At 35.7% G+C, this 14,135-nt stretch overlaps 1 protein-coding gene across 1 annotated transcript in view; it reads left to right on the forward strand.

Moving 5' to 3' along the window:
* The window catches only part of LOC132486986 (dual specificity protein kinase CLK4-like), a 49,755-nt gene that overhangs the window by 19,809 nt on the left and 15,811 nt on the right, over nucleotides 1-14,135 (forward strand). Inside the window, exons 4-12 of the mRNA XM_060094528.1 lie at nucleotides 136-303; nucleotides 1,356-1,446; nucleotides 1,840-1,906; nucleotides 4,853-4,969; nucleotides 5,062-5,228; nucleotides 5,435-5,529; nucleotides 5,780-5,909; nucleotides 8,678-8,760; nucleotides 13,379-13,458. Of these exons, the coding sequence (XP_059950511.1) occupies nucleotides 136-303; nucleotides 1,356-1,446; nucleotides 1,840-1,906; nucleotides 4,853-4,969; nucleotides 5,062-5,228; nucleotides 5,435-5,529; nucleotides 5,780-5,909; nucleotides 8,678-8,760; nucleotides 13,379-13,458 (998 nt within the window). The remainder of the gene's footprint in view (nucleotides 1-135; nucleotides 304-1,355; nucleotides 1,447-1,839; nucleotides 1,907-4,852; nucleotides 4,970-5,061; nucleotides 5,229-5,434; nucleotides 5,530-5,779; nucleotides 5,910-8,677; nucleotides 8,761-13,378; nucleotides 13,459-14,135) is intronic.

Raw genomic sequence — 14,135 nt, forward strand, 5'->3', positions numbered from 1 at the left:
ATTGATGAATACAGAAATGACTACCGCAAAAGACATGTTCCTAACATGGATGAATACAGAAATGACTACCACAAAAGATATGTTCCTAACATGGATGAATACAGAAATGACTACTGCAAAAGATATGTTCCTAACATGGATGAATACAGAAATGACTACTGCAAAAGATATGTTCCTAGACGTTATCACAGAGACATTGAAAGCAGTTATCGAATCCACTGCAGTAAATCTTCAGTCCGAAGCTGGAGAAGCAGTCCTAAAAGGAAGTGTAATAGACACTGTTCAAGTAATCAGTCACGTTCGGTATGATTGATTTTGTTTTCATTTTGGGTGGATACTTATTTGTGTGTAAAAGCTCTTACTGAGCCAATAAGTTTGAAAAAGTTTATAATACTATATGAATATAATTGTGTTTATATTACTTGAATCCTTAAAGGAAACTTCCAAATTCTTACAACTAATCTGCATTTTTTAGTTAGTCCTCATTGGCCCACATTTACTCATTTTCTGCAGACCAGATCATGAGGTTCTTGATTTTAATGTTAAAAATATTTTTATCTTTTATAACATAATCATACGAAAAGATGAAGCACCCATCTTTTCTTTCATCTTAAACATTTTTTACTTTAAAAGAAACCCCTTTCCCAGTACTTGGAGAGAAATGTAGAAAGTTGCACTGGCGGATACTTACCCTGTGTATAGCACAATCTGCAATTAGTTCCATTGGAGTTCTGAAAGTGGGTGCTGAAGGGGAAATTATTGTCCAGAAAGCCTGCCCTTTTTTTTTTACACTCATGAATCTTCACTTGTTTGCAGTAAACTATGAATTATTATTTTCCTCCCCAAGTTTTCTTCAGTAGAACTATCATTGATTAGATCAAACATTGACATTAGCCTTTATTTTCCCCTTTTATTTTAATAAGTATGTTTAAAAATATTGCTAAGTATCAATTTGAACTAATCTTGACATTTTAAAACATTTTCCTGACAAACTAGGCATCGCAACTCACTGCATAGGCTATTTTATAATGAGATTAATAGATCATGACATTGCATTCTTTAAATTTCAGACTTCAATTAAGTCAGTATTTTAGAGACAATTGTGTTGTTTATTCTATTGCCACTTTAAGTATCTTATCTGAAAATCTTGCCATGTTTTTCTTCTGTAACATAAACTGTGTCCTGTGAATTTCTGGGGACTGAATTTGAAATTGCTCCTGCCAACTGTTCGTGGCCTGGTTCTTATCTGAATGCCTGAATATCTCCCCGCTGAATGAATTGCGTATTCTGCCCTGAATTCACTCTGCTATATTGATTGGCTGGACGATCTTGGTGCTGCCCACTTGCCGTTCCAGAAGAGCCACCAAAGGAAAAGATCCAGGAGTATAGAAGATGATGAAGAGGGTCACCTTATCTGTCAAAGTGGAGACGTTCTAAAAGCAAGATGTATAGAATATTTTTCAACACTTTTTAAAGTTTGCAGACAGAATCTTTTTAAGAATAGTTTGTCAGCGGGGGGGCTAAAGAACTCTTCATTGCTTTTTTGTTTTGTTTTTTGTGGGTTTGTTTGTTCTTTTGTATTTCTTCTTTTCTATAGAGTTTAAATATTTCTACTCTAAAGTTCCAAAATAATCAGTGGAATTTGAGATTAGAGCAAGAAAGATAGCTCTATCTAAATTATTTTTGTAGCAGCTGAAAATAAAATAATTTGAGTGCTGGAACCTTAATTATGCTTTAATAGAGAGCATTTGAAAAAAATCCACACTTAAGCATTCATTATTTGAATAACTGATAATTTGTACTCATGTACTTACACTTCTTTCTCCCTGCTCACTTTAGATGAAATCGTGAACACTTTGGGAGAAGGGGCCTTTGGCAGAGTTGTAGAGTGCATTGATCATGGCATGTAAGTTTGTTGTTTTTCTTTTTTGAACATTCTGATATTTTTGGTGGAGAAGGATCCATAATTTAGATGAAATGGAATTTAAGTGGTAGCTATGTGTTTTCCTAGGAGGTATAAGTATTCAAAAGTTCTTGAACTGTGTATGATTTATTTACCATAAGTATGGATTTTGACCAAGAATGCTGAAAATGTTTATCAGATGGAGTTCATTGAAATTAATGTCAGTGTTCAAGTGAAGACTTTCCAAGAACTTAGGTCCTTAGCTTTCTATAAGAGATTTGGAGTGCTTTACCCTACTTTTGAATTGCAGAGACAATAAATTCGCATGTCTAATCTTCTTGGTTCAAAAACTTTTATTTCCAAAGGATAATATTTGCACGTTAGGGTTAGCTTCTCAAACTATAAATAAATTATATTACTTGAAGCCTACAGAATAAAGTCCAGATTCTTTAATGAGTTATACTAAACTTTTTGTTATTTGAGCCTCTCTGCTTCATTTTCATGTTTTCTTCTAGGACCTCTATTCTGCGATTGCAAATTTTTTTGTAAGTGAACATCTTAAAACAGTTTAGTGGAAACTGCACATTTCTAAACTGACATCTCAACTTTTCATCATAAAATAGTTGAGGATGTAATTTCCAGCTTATTGTAAATGCTGATTTTTTTAAAAAAAAACATATTTCTCTTTCTAAATATGTTTGGGGGAATCTAAATACAACAGCTTGATACCTCCTGTCATCCATGAATAAACCTTTCTTGAATACTTAGAAATGCTTTATCTTGAACGTAACTTTTACTTCACTTTTCATAAAGAATATTATCCTAAGTGTCTTTTATTATCACCCTTTCCTCTCTATGACAAAAATGTGAACATAAAGTAAAATTTTAAGATATTTTGAAATACTTTGACTTAGGAAAGTTGCTAAGAATTCCCATCTATTCTTCACCCAGATTCCACAAATGTTAACATTTTACAGTGTTTAATCATTCTCTATATTTACATGTTATATGTATTTTCAAGTTTTGCCAGCTTATCTACAACCTGATTCACATTTCACTAGTTGTCCCATTTAGGTCTTTTAAAAATTTCTTGAGGTTCCAAGACTGAGTATTTGAGATATTCCAATGAACAGTATTCAGTTGATCAAGTACAAATCTGTTACAAATTTTGATACTTATTAGACCTAAAACATACAATGTAATTGAAAATATATCTTTTATTGAGATGGTTGGGGCCTTGAAAAAATGAGTTCATGTGACCATAGATAAATCTTACTGTTTTAGCATTAAGTTTCCATTTTTCTTTTTTTTAATTGACAAGTAACATGAAAGCTTGTAAGTTTAAGGTGTATAACGTTGGTTTGAAACATTTATATACTGCAATATGATTACTATAGTAGCATTAGCTGACACCATTATCCATTTTTCATTTTTATAACTATTAGCACTGTTCATTTTTATAGCTTATTAGCAATTAGAAAACTTGTCCATATGATGAAATAGATGAGACTAGAAGAAGTTTTGTCAAAGCAGTTTTATAGTAATTCTTTTAAGTCTTGAGATATATGCTATACAACATAGGGAGATAAATCATTAAAAATTTATTTTGATGATTATATATCAGCCCACAACTTCATTGGGACCTTTTCAAAAGAAATGAGTTCAGAATAGGTTTGCTATCCAGCCACTTGAAAAATTTTTGCCTCAAAGACTTTTTTTTCTTTTTTATAAACAGCCTGGGGCACAAACCTTGCCATATTAATTTCACGTGCATGGGGTTCTCTTTTGTAATGTGTGGAGACCATAGTGAAAAATGCAGGGTTGACTGCTGGCTTGTATTGAAGAAGATCAGGTTTAGAAAAGAGGACAGAAGGAAGCTGAAGATTTGGAAATCCTTTTCCTCAAAATCATTTATGGCTTTTTTTTTTTTTGGCCGTGCCACATGGCTTGCGGGATCTCAGCTCCCCGACCAGGGATTGAACCTGGGCCCACGGCAGTGAAAGCTCATGTCTTAAGCCACTGGACCACCAGGGAATTCCCTCTGTACTTTTTAGGAAGTACTACAGATGCCACGGTCTAAAACACGCTGCCCTACATGGTTGCTATTTATACCTATTCGCATCCGTGAATGCACTAAACAGTTTTTTGGCTTGATGACTTATTGATGGTGTCTCCTTTGCCAGAATTATCTAACAAACTGATAGTTGTCTTTCTTCTCTGAAGAAGTCTAAGTTCCCCTACTTCTGATGGTTAGGCTCTTTCTTCTCTCTATTCCTTATACCAGGCACTTCTAACCTTATGATAAGTTGTTCAAGTGTCTGTCTTTTCCATTAGACTGTGAGGTACATGGGACAAGCTCTTTTTAACAGTGATTCCAATGCAACATATGGCACAGTCGGTCTAGCCTGGTAAATGAGTGAATGTTTTCAGCAGTAGTATGTTCAAGTTTTATATTTTTATCCTTTTTTTAAAAAAAACTACTTATAAAATCTAGGTAAATTTAAACTTTTGGAAACAAACATTAACGTTCATAAGTATTAAGAGAAATCATCACTCTGTATAATGTATATTTTGTCAAAATGTTTTGAAAAAATGTTTATAGATCTGCTATAATATATCCTGAAAGATTATTTTAAGGAAATAGCATAGAGTGATTGGTAGTTAATAAGATGATGCTTTAGAGCAGGGGTCCCCAACCCCTGGGCCGTGGACTGGTAGGAACTGGGCCTAACAGCAGGAGGTGAGCAGTGGGAGAGCGAGTGAAACTTCATCTGCTGCTCCCCATAGCTTGCATTACCACCTGAACCATCACACCCTCCCCCCAACCATGGAAAAATTGTCTTCCGTGAAAATGGTCTCTGGTGCCAAAAAGGTTGGGGACAGCTGCTTTAGAGGATACATGTCTTCAACGCCCTTCTGTACTTTTACCATTTTCATTTTGTTTTTAAGGGGTGGCATACATGTAGCAGTGAAAATCATAAAAAGTGTGGGACAATATCGTGAAGCAGCTCATTCAGAAATCGAAGTATTAGAGCATTTAAATAGTACTGATCCCAATAATGTCTTGTAAGTAATAAACTTGGAACTGTGATCCATTATGTTACATGAAATAATCAGAATTCTGTGAACTGAATTATTTTTATTCTGATCTGTTTCAGCCGATGTGTCCCGATGCTAGAATGGTTTGATCATCATGGTCATATTTGTATTGTGTTCGAACTCCTGGGACTTAGTACCTATGATTTCATTAAAGAAAATAGCTTTCTGCCCTTTCAAATTGACCATATCAGGCAAATGGCATATCAGATCTGTCAGTCAATAAATTGTAAGTATACTTGTTATATTTTTAAATACCAGTAAATTAAAGGTTTTATTGGACAAGCAACATATCAAAACATTGTCACTAAAAATGCACATTGCAAGTAAAGATGAAATGACTTTTGATCCCTCACTCTACTACTAATTCTACTTTCCCCCAGTACAGATTAAATTTGTAAGTGAAACTAATAATGTCTTTTTGTTCTTTTGTAGTTTTGCATCATAATAAATTAACCCATACAGATCTGAAGCCTGAAAATATTTTATTTGTGGAGTCTGACTATGTAGTCAAGTATAATTCAAAAATGGTAAGTTACACTTGTTTTAATTTTGGTAGTTGTCTTTAAAATTAATTTAGCTTGGTGATCCTTGGATGAGGAATTTTACCTTTGAGGCTTTTTACATCCTGACGTTTAACCCAAAAAGGGTAATCCTTTGCCTTTCTCATGGAGTTATTTTGAAATTCAAAAAGAGAATTCATGTGCAAGCCTTTTGGATAGTGCTATAAAATATTTCATATCTTTATTTGTCTGTGTGTTTACTTATCTGTATCTCTAGAAACGTGATGAACGCACACTGAAAAACACAGCTATCAAAATTGTTGACTTAGGAAGTGCAACATACGATGATGAACATCATAACACTTTGGTATCTACACGGCATTACAGAGCTCCAGAGGTCATTTTGGGTTAGTAGATACCAGACTTCCTGATATTTTAATTGAAAAAGAGATTTTTTGTTCTCTATAGCTTTTATTGGGGGGCAGGTAGTTGGGGGATAGCTGTAATTTTCTTAGCAGTGTACAGAAAATGTTTTCTGTTTTCATAAAAGCTGTCTGGACATTGCTATAAATAATTTTCCTGAGTGGGAAAAATGTGATATCATCTGTAAAGATATTCCAGGTGGTGGTTCTTTTTGAACAAGTCAGTCTTACAAGATCATAAGAGAACAAGCTGTATTGGCTAAGTACATGAGAGCAGTGTGATTTTGAAGCGATGTGGGCACCTCTTTTCGTCTCATCACAAAGCATGGTGCTGGTGAAAATGCTAAAGATTTGGCTGGCAGACATCTAGATGTAGGGTGGATGGAGGTTAAGAGGAGAAGAAAGAGGGGCTAGTCTAAGAGGAGAGCTTCTTTGATCATCTTTGACATGGGAAAGCATGGAAAGGAAAATTAGTTAAGGTGCAGGGTTTTTCAATATTAATAAAAGGGAACTCAGTGAGGGAGTGCGCATCTTATGCCTCAAAATTTAAAAGTTCGAAACCGAGTCATGTTGATAGAGCAAGGAAGTCAGAGATGGATTTGGGGGCTTGGAGACAGTGGGAAAAATTCAGATCAGGTGATATTGGGAGATAGTTAAATGGTATAAGCATATTACTTTGCCAAAAGTAAGTTTCAACCGAGGTTGGATAGTAAAACATCTTTGTGGAATCAGTCTTTTCCACTTTTTACCTTTTGTCTAAGAGGACTTGGTAGTTGAGAATATGAGTGTGAAAGCAAACTAATGATGTTTACCTAGAGTAAAGAATTAGTAAAAGGGACGGGAAATTAAGAACAGTATGTAGTGCTGGCTAGTAGAACTGTCCATGATGATAGAAATGTTGTATATCTGCACTATCCAACATGGTAGCCATTAGTAGCCACACGTAGACTACTGTGTACTTTCAGTATAGCCAGTGTGACTGAGGAACTGAATTTTAAATGAATTAAACTTTTAGATTTAAATAACCACATGTGGCTAGTGGCTACCACATAGGATAGCACAGGTTTGGAACTCATCTTTGAGACTGATGTTACTAGGATTTCTGCTTAGTATGGTCTGAAAGAAGCTTCTGTGTTGCAGTAGTTTAGAAAGTGTATTCATGGTTGAGGACTGAAGCCTGCAATGAAGGTAAAAGAAAAGAGTGTGGGATGAGATTGTGGACAGAGAGGTATTTTCAGAGCTTAAAAAGAGATAACTTGCTGTGTTTTATCAATATTAAGAAGAAGATTTTTCTCCACATTTTAACATGTGAGGAAACATAAGACAAAACAGCATTTTTTCTTTGTTATTGGTTCATAAAACAGTGGTGTATCTTACAGTTAGTTAATGGCCTCCTCCTAGATTGCGTAAGATACAGTGATTCTTAGTAATAATACACTCCCATGTGTGGCCAGGCTGGGGATAGTTGATATAAATCTGAAATTGGGGTTATTGGTCTTTAGGAAAAGAAATGAACAGATGGGAAGATTAGAAGGGTTCTTTGTGTGTTTGTGAAGTGTTACTCCTGAGGATTAAGGCAGAATTAGGTTGCAGAGGAAGATGTTGTCAGGTGCCACCACTGAGGAGGGCAGTTGGTCTCATGTCTTGGGTGTTGGTAGTAAACAGAAGTTGGTAAAAGTGAATGATGTGAAATTCCAAAGAGTATGAGAGCTGAGCCATAAGAGAATGAGGTAGTTTACAGTCACTTGGGAGAAAGCTGGACTGGGAGACAGGAGTCGCTGGAAAAGAAAACTTTCACCTTAGATCCAAGCTCTATCATTTGCAGATTTTGTATGTGTTACTGTAAGTAGAAACCATGCTCCATTATCCTTTTGTTCAAGCGATAAGTACCATGAGGGTTAACAAAAATGGCTAAATCATAGTCAAGTTCCTTGAATATATTGTTTCTTCCTTTGTCTTTAAATTCAGTAATGTTACTGAAAGTAATTGAAATGTCTTTTAAAGTAGGTTTTATTTGTACATTTTTTTTTATTAAAAACTTAATCTTTAAAAAGTTAAAACATCTGTATGGTTTACTCTTTTCCTTTCTAAACAGATAGAGAGTTAAGGCTACGTGTTTTTTTCTTTTCTGAATAATGTTACTATTGAGAATTCTGAAGGAGAAAATATATGATCATGTATAGACAATCTGAAAGTACATATATAGATACCTCTCTATGTGAACTTTAAATATCTGTATAATTCTGCTTATGGGTGACACTGCTTATAATAGCCATTATAATTCTTACATAATTTATGTGACACTACTAGTTCTTTTAATGGAAGAAATAAACTCAGATATCAAGCTGATGGTAATTGCTAAGGGGTTAGTAATTACACTCTGAGGATAATTATTGACCTATGTTTGCACTAATAAAATGTAAAATTTCATAGAACAACCGTTAAGTGGGTATAACAGTGCTCCTCATTGCACAAGCAATTCAGAGACTATGGAATATTTGCTAACCCCTCTTACTTTCCATAAAATGCCTCCTCCCCCAGGTTAAGATACTGTAATTTGATACAAGGATATGGAGGAGTCTGAAAGCATACTGAATAATGTTTGATATAAAACTAAAAATGTAAACCCTGAATTTACTCTCATATTGTCCTAAATGGGCTATATAAAGAGAGCACCCACATAGGAAAAGATATTGTGTATTGGCAATTAAAAATTGTTGCATACTAAAATGTTTGGTTTTGTTTTTAAATAGCTTTAGGTTGGTCTCAGCCATGTGATGTTTGGAGCATAGGTTGCATTCTTATTGAATATTACCTTGGTTTCACAGTCTTTCAGGTATGTATTTAGTAAATGTTACTTACTGATTCATAATGAGCTTTAATGTTAAAGGCATGTTAAAGTTTTTGTTTCCATATTGGAAAGTTGCCATAGTGTCATTATTCTTAAGATGTAAACTTCCATGTGCAAAATAGTCATCCTTCTCTAAAACCATAGTTGAATGAAATACTCTCAGTGAATGATCATAATTCATTCTGCATGTGGACCTTTTAAACACATGGTCCATATTGACTTCATATGATCCATTTGATTGTGATGCTCCTTCATAAATTTACATTAGTGTTACTATGGTCAGTTTTAATTCAGCTCTGGTTATGTTGCACTTTTATTAAAAGAATTCAGAAACAGTAAGTTGTATTAAGCATGTATGACACCCTAGGCACATTTCTAAGCACTGTGTGTATAAAAATGAAAAGACAGCATCTCTCTCCTCAAGGAAGACATACACAGGATAGACATGGGAAAACGTACAGTACAATGTGATACTTGCTATAATGGAACAATGTAGAAGGGAACCCAGAAAAGGTGAACGGTTAAGTTTCCTTAGAGAAGGCATCACCGAGGAGTAGGGAGTTTAATCCAAGCTATAAGGAAGAGTAAGAGTTTGTCAGAAAACTAGAGTGTGTGATGGCCATATCAGGAAGAAATGGTATTCATAAATGCAAGAGGCATAAAGGAAGCTACTCTAGTTTAGGAAGGATGAATAGTACTGCCGGAGTGTCTTGGATAAATAGGAAAATGGTGTCAGTAGGCAAGTACTGATTCATAGTGGACTTGTTTGCCATAGAAAGGTATTTATTTTATCCTAGGTGTCAGTGGTTTCCAAATGCAGACTGGGCTAAAATGAAAATAATTTTGTAGGATTGCCATTCTGGCTTTCATTTAGAAATTATCTCTCCTGTTTTTTTGGTATTAAAATGTTCTTTCTATGAAATGATAATAGTTATTGGCTTACTTGGCAGAACAAAAAGGAGAAAATGTTATTTAGGTCTCTACTTGTTTTCCTCATAATTTTGCTTATGTCGGAAAACGAAAAGTCTTGAAAGCTTCAAGTGATGTAACCATTGGAGAACTTTAAGAGGGTTGTGATTTGATCAAGGTGTGTTGTTGGATGGGGTGAGGGTGGTTAGGAAGTTCCTGGCTAATACTGTCAAGGTTGCTTTGAGGTTATGGCAATGCAGGATGAGGAGGGAGGAAGCTGTGATGAATTATAAGTCACTTAGGTGGCTGTTGCAGAATATATGTGTTCACTGCTATGGGGCACCTCACCAAACTTCTGTCTACTCCGTAGAGATCTGTTAAAAGTACTCTGAGTTTGTAGACAAGTTTGATATCTAGAACATAGCTGTCGGACATTTCTAGGGGGTGGTGTCTGGTTTTGTGGTAGTAAGCTATAGGGTCAAGGAAAAAGTTGAGCACAGTGCATGCTTTCTTCATTCTTTTTTTTTCTATTTTTTTTATTAGTTTCTGCTTTATAACAAAGTGAATCAGTCATACATATACATCTGTTCCCACATCCCATCCCTCATGCATCTCCCTCCCTCCCACCCTCCCCATCCCTCCCCTCCAGGCAGTCACAAAGCACCGAGCTGATCTCCCTGTGCTCTGCGGCTGCTTCCCACTATCTATCTACCCTACGTTTGGTAGTGTATATATGTCCATGCCTCTCTTTCGCTTTGTCACAGCTTACCCTTCCCCCTCCCCATATCCTCAAGTCCATTCTCAAGTAGGTCTGTGTCTTTATTCCCGTTTTACCCCTAGGTTCTTCATGACATTTTTTTTCTTATATTCCATATATATGTGTTAGCATACGGTATTTGTCTTTCTCTTTCTGACTTACTTCACTCTGTATGACAGACTCTAGGTCTATCCACCTCATTACAAATAGCTCAGTTTCGTTTCTTTTTATGGCTGAGTAATATTCCATTGTATATATGTGCCACATCTTCTTTATCCATTCATCCGATGATGGGCACTTAGGTTGTTTCCAGCTCCGGGCTATTGTGAATAGAGCTGCAATGAACATTTTGGTACATGTCTCTTTTTGAATTATGGTTTTCTCAGGGTATATGCCTAGTAGTGGGATTGCTGGATCATATGGTAGTTCTATTTTTAGTTTTTTAAGGAACCTCCATACTGTTCTCCATAGTGGCTGTACCAATTCACATTCCCACCAGCAGTGCAAGAGTGTTCCCTTTTCTCCACACCCTCTCCAGCATTTATTGTTTCTAGATTTCTTGATGATGGCCATTCTGACTGGTGTGAGATGATATCTCATTGTAGTTTTGATTTGCATTTCTCTAATGATTAATGATGTTGAGCATTCTTTCATGTGTTTATTGGCAGTCTGTATATCTTCTTTGGAGAAATGCCTATTTAAGTCTTCTGCCCATTTTTGGATTGGGTTGTTTGTTTTTTTGCTATTGAGCTGCATGAGCTGTTTATAAATTTTGGAGATTAATGCTTTGTCAGTTGCTTCATTTGAAAATATTTTCTCCCATTCTGAGGGTTGTCTTTTGGTCTTGTTTATGGTTTCCTTTGGTGTGCAAAAGCTTTGAAGTTTCATTAGGTCCCATGTGTTTATCTTTGTTTTTATTTCCATTTCTCTAGGAGGTGGGTCCAAAAGGATCTTGCTGTGATTTATGTCATAGAGTGTTCTACCTATGTTTTCCTCTAAGAGTTTGATAGTTTCTGGCCTTACATTTAAGTCTTTAATCCATTTTGAGCTTATTTTTGTGTATGGTGTTAGGGAATGATCTAATCTCATACTTTTACATGTCCCTGTCCAGTTTTCCCAGCACCACTTATTGAAGAGGCTGTCCTTTCTCCACTGTACATTCCTGCCTCCTTTATCAAAGATAAGTTGGCCATATGTGCGTGGGTTTATCTCTGGGCTTTCTATCCTGATCCACTGATCTATCTTTCTGTTTTTATGCCAGTACCACACTGTCTTAATTACTGTAGCTTTGTAGTATAGTCTGAAGTCAGGGAGCCTGATTCCTCCAGCTCCTTTTTTCGTTCTCAAGATTGCTTTGGCTATTCGGGGTCTTTTGTTTTTCCAAACAAATTTTGAAATTTTTTGTTCTAGTTCTGTGAAAAATGCCAGTGGTAGTTTGATAGGGATACAGATGGAGAGATATACCATGCTCCTGGATTGGAAGAATCAATATTGTGAAAATGACTCTACTACCCAAAGCAATCTACAGATTCAATGCAATCCCTATCAAACTACCACTGGCTTTCTTCATTCTGATACATATAAAATCCTTCAGATGGTTTTATGATTGTAAATCATTCTGAGATCTTAAGCGTCGATGATTAACTTTGGTTTGAGATGTGGTTTATATTTTAATTCCACCCTCCAAAATAGTCTTCAACTAAGGAACTTTTTGAAGATAATGGAGCTTGTATTATTTATTCCTGTCATGACTTAAGAACATTTTGAAAGCAGTGTGCTAGGCACAGTAGTTAATGGATTTAAAAAGCATTGCACATAGACTCTGCTCTTCAGAGCAAGGATTGGCAAGCTATATCCTATCTGATGCCTGCTTTAAAAAATGAAAAAGAATATGTGGTGGAGACCATCTGTGACCATCCAAGCCTAAAATATTTACTATCTGGTCCTTTATAGAAGAAGCTTTCCAGCCTCTGCTTAGGAGTGTACCATTTAGTTTAACAATTTATTCTACTTTAGCCAAAGCTCTGTTACTGTGTAATTTAAGAATATGAGTTTTGACTTGGGTTCACAGCTCAGGTTTCCTCCTTGATGAGCTATATGAACTTGAGCTAGTATCTTAACCTCTTTGAAAGTTATGTTCCCACATTCCTAGCTCAAGGTGGTTGTAAGAATTATTGGGACTGTATTTTTATTGTCTAGGATTAGTGTTACAAAGTTGCTATCCATTGGGTAATGGAGGTTAGTTAAGCAACTGATAAAATGAGTAGCCAGGTTTTTGGTAATCTTCCCAGTCATCCCTCAGTTAAACAGTGCAAGTAATACAAATAAGGAAAAACTGTTCTGTTTTACATTAAACAAATTATTCGAACATTGTAAATCAACTGTACTTCTGTAAAATATACTTAAAAAGTTGTTCCTCAATCAGCTATACAAACCTTACCAATTCATTTCAGAAATCAGACAATCAGTGTAGCTCATTCAGTTTTATTCCATCTTTGAAGTAGAGTGTAATATAAATTGTATAGCTGTCTAATCTAGTCCTTTTATGGAAACACTATTTTCTTTTTTTTTCTTAACATTTATTTATTTACTTTTTTTTGGGTTGCATTGGGTCTTCATTCCAGCACGTGGGCTTCTCTCTTGTTGCGGTACATGGGTTTTCTCTCTCCACTTGTGGTGTGCGGGTTCCAGAGTGTGTGGGCTCTGTAGTTTGTGCTTCGTGGGCTCTCTTGTTGTGGTGGGCAGGCTTAGTTGCCCCGCAGCGTGTGGGATCTTAGTTCCCCGACCAGGGAGCGAACCACGTCCCCCGCATTGGAAGGTGTATTCTCTACCACTGGACCACCAGGGAAGTCCCGGAAACACTGTTTTCTTGTGTTTTCCTTTTATGTGCATGTAGGGAAATGGAAAGTGCTAAGTTTCTTTTTTCTATTTTTTTAGACTCATCATAGTAAAGAACACCTGGCAATGATGGAACGTATATTAGGACCCATACCAACAGACATGATTCAGAAAACAAGGTATGCTTTTTAAGATTAAAGTCCTTATTGGGTACATGCAGTGGCCTATATTCAAACTATAGAAAACCCATCTTTGTTGTTATTGCTTATTCCAAAGACTGTAGATTTTGAATTTTTTTTCATGAAGTCAAGTTTTTGAAAAGTAATGCAATATTTACTTTGTGATCCAGTAAATAAAGTGGTGGTTTTATACTCAAGTTAACCTTTGCATAAATGTTTTCCTAGGTTGATTTAAAAATAATACATAGAGTAGTAAAAAGAGCTTGATTTTGGAGTCCTATCTAAATTTGAATTCCAGACTGTTGCAAACCACATGTACGTCTTTGGACAAGAATACTATAAGTGGTTTCAAAACATAGCTTCACCGCAGAAGTCATCCAGGGAATTGTTAACGATTTCTAGCCCCATTCCAGATCTAGTGAAATCAGAATTTACAGGAATGGATCTAGGAACCTCTGTTTTTGAAGCTGGCATTGTTTCACATATGGTACAACTTAGGTGGGATACTAAAATTTCAGAGGGCACAAGTTTAGGAAAAATACCATATAAGGTATCCGATATAATTATTGCTGAGATTTTTAGAAATTGTATGTTTATGTATATATAGAGAGATGTCTATGGTTCCATCTTTTCCCCCAATCCCCTGTTTGGGGCAGGGTAAGAATGTGGGTTTTGGG

Source organism: Mesoplodon densirostris, chromosome 3 (genome assembly GCF_025265405.1).
Source record: "Mesoplodon densirostris isolate mMesDen1 chromosome 3, mMesDen1 primary haplotype, whole genome shotgun sequence".
In the NCBI taxonomy this organism is placed as follows: domain Eukaryota; kingdom Metazoa; phylum Chordata; class Mammalia; order Artiodactyla; family Ziphiidae; genus Mesoplodon; species Mesoplodon densirostris.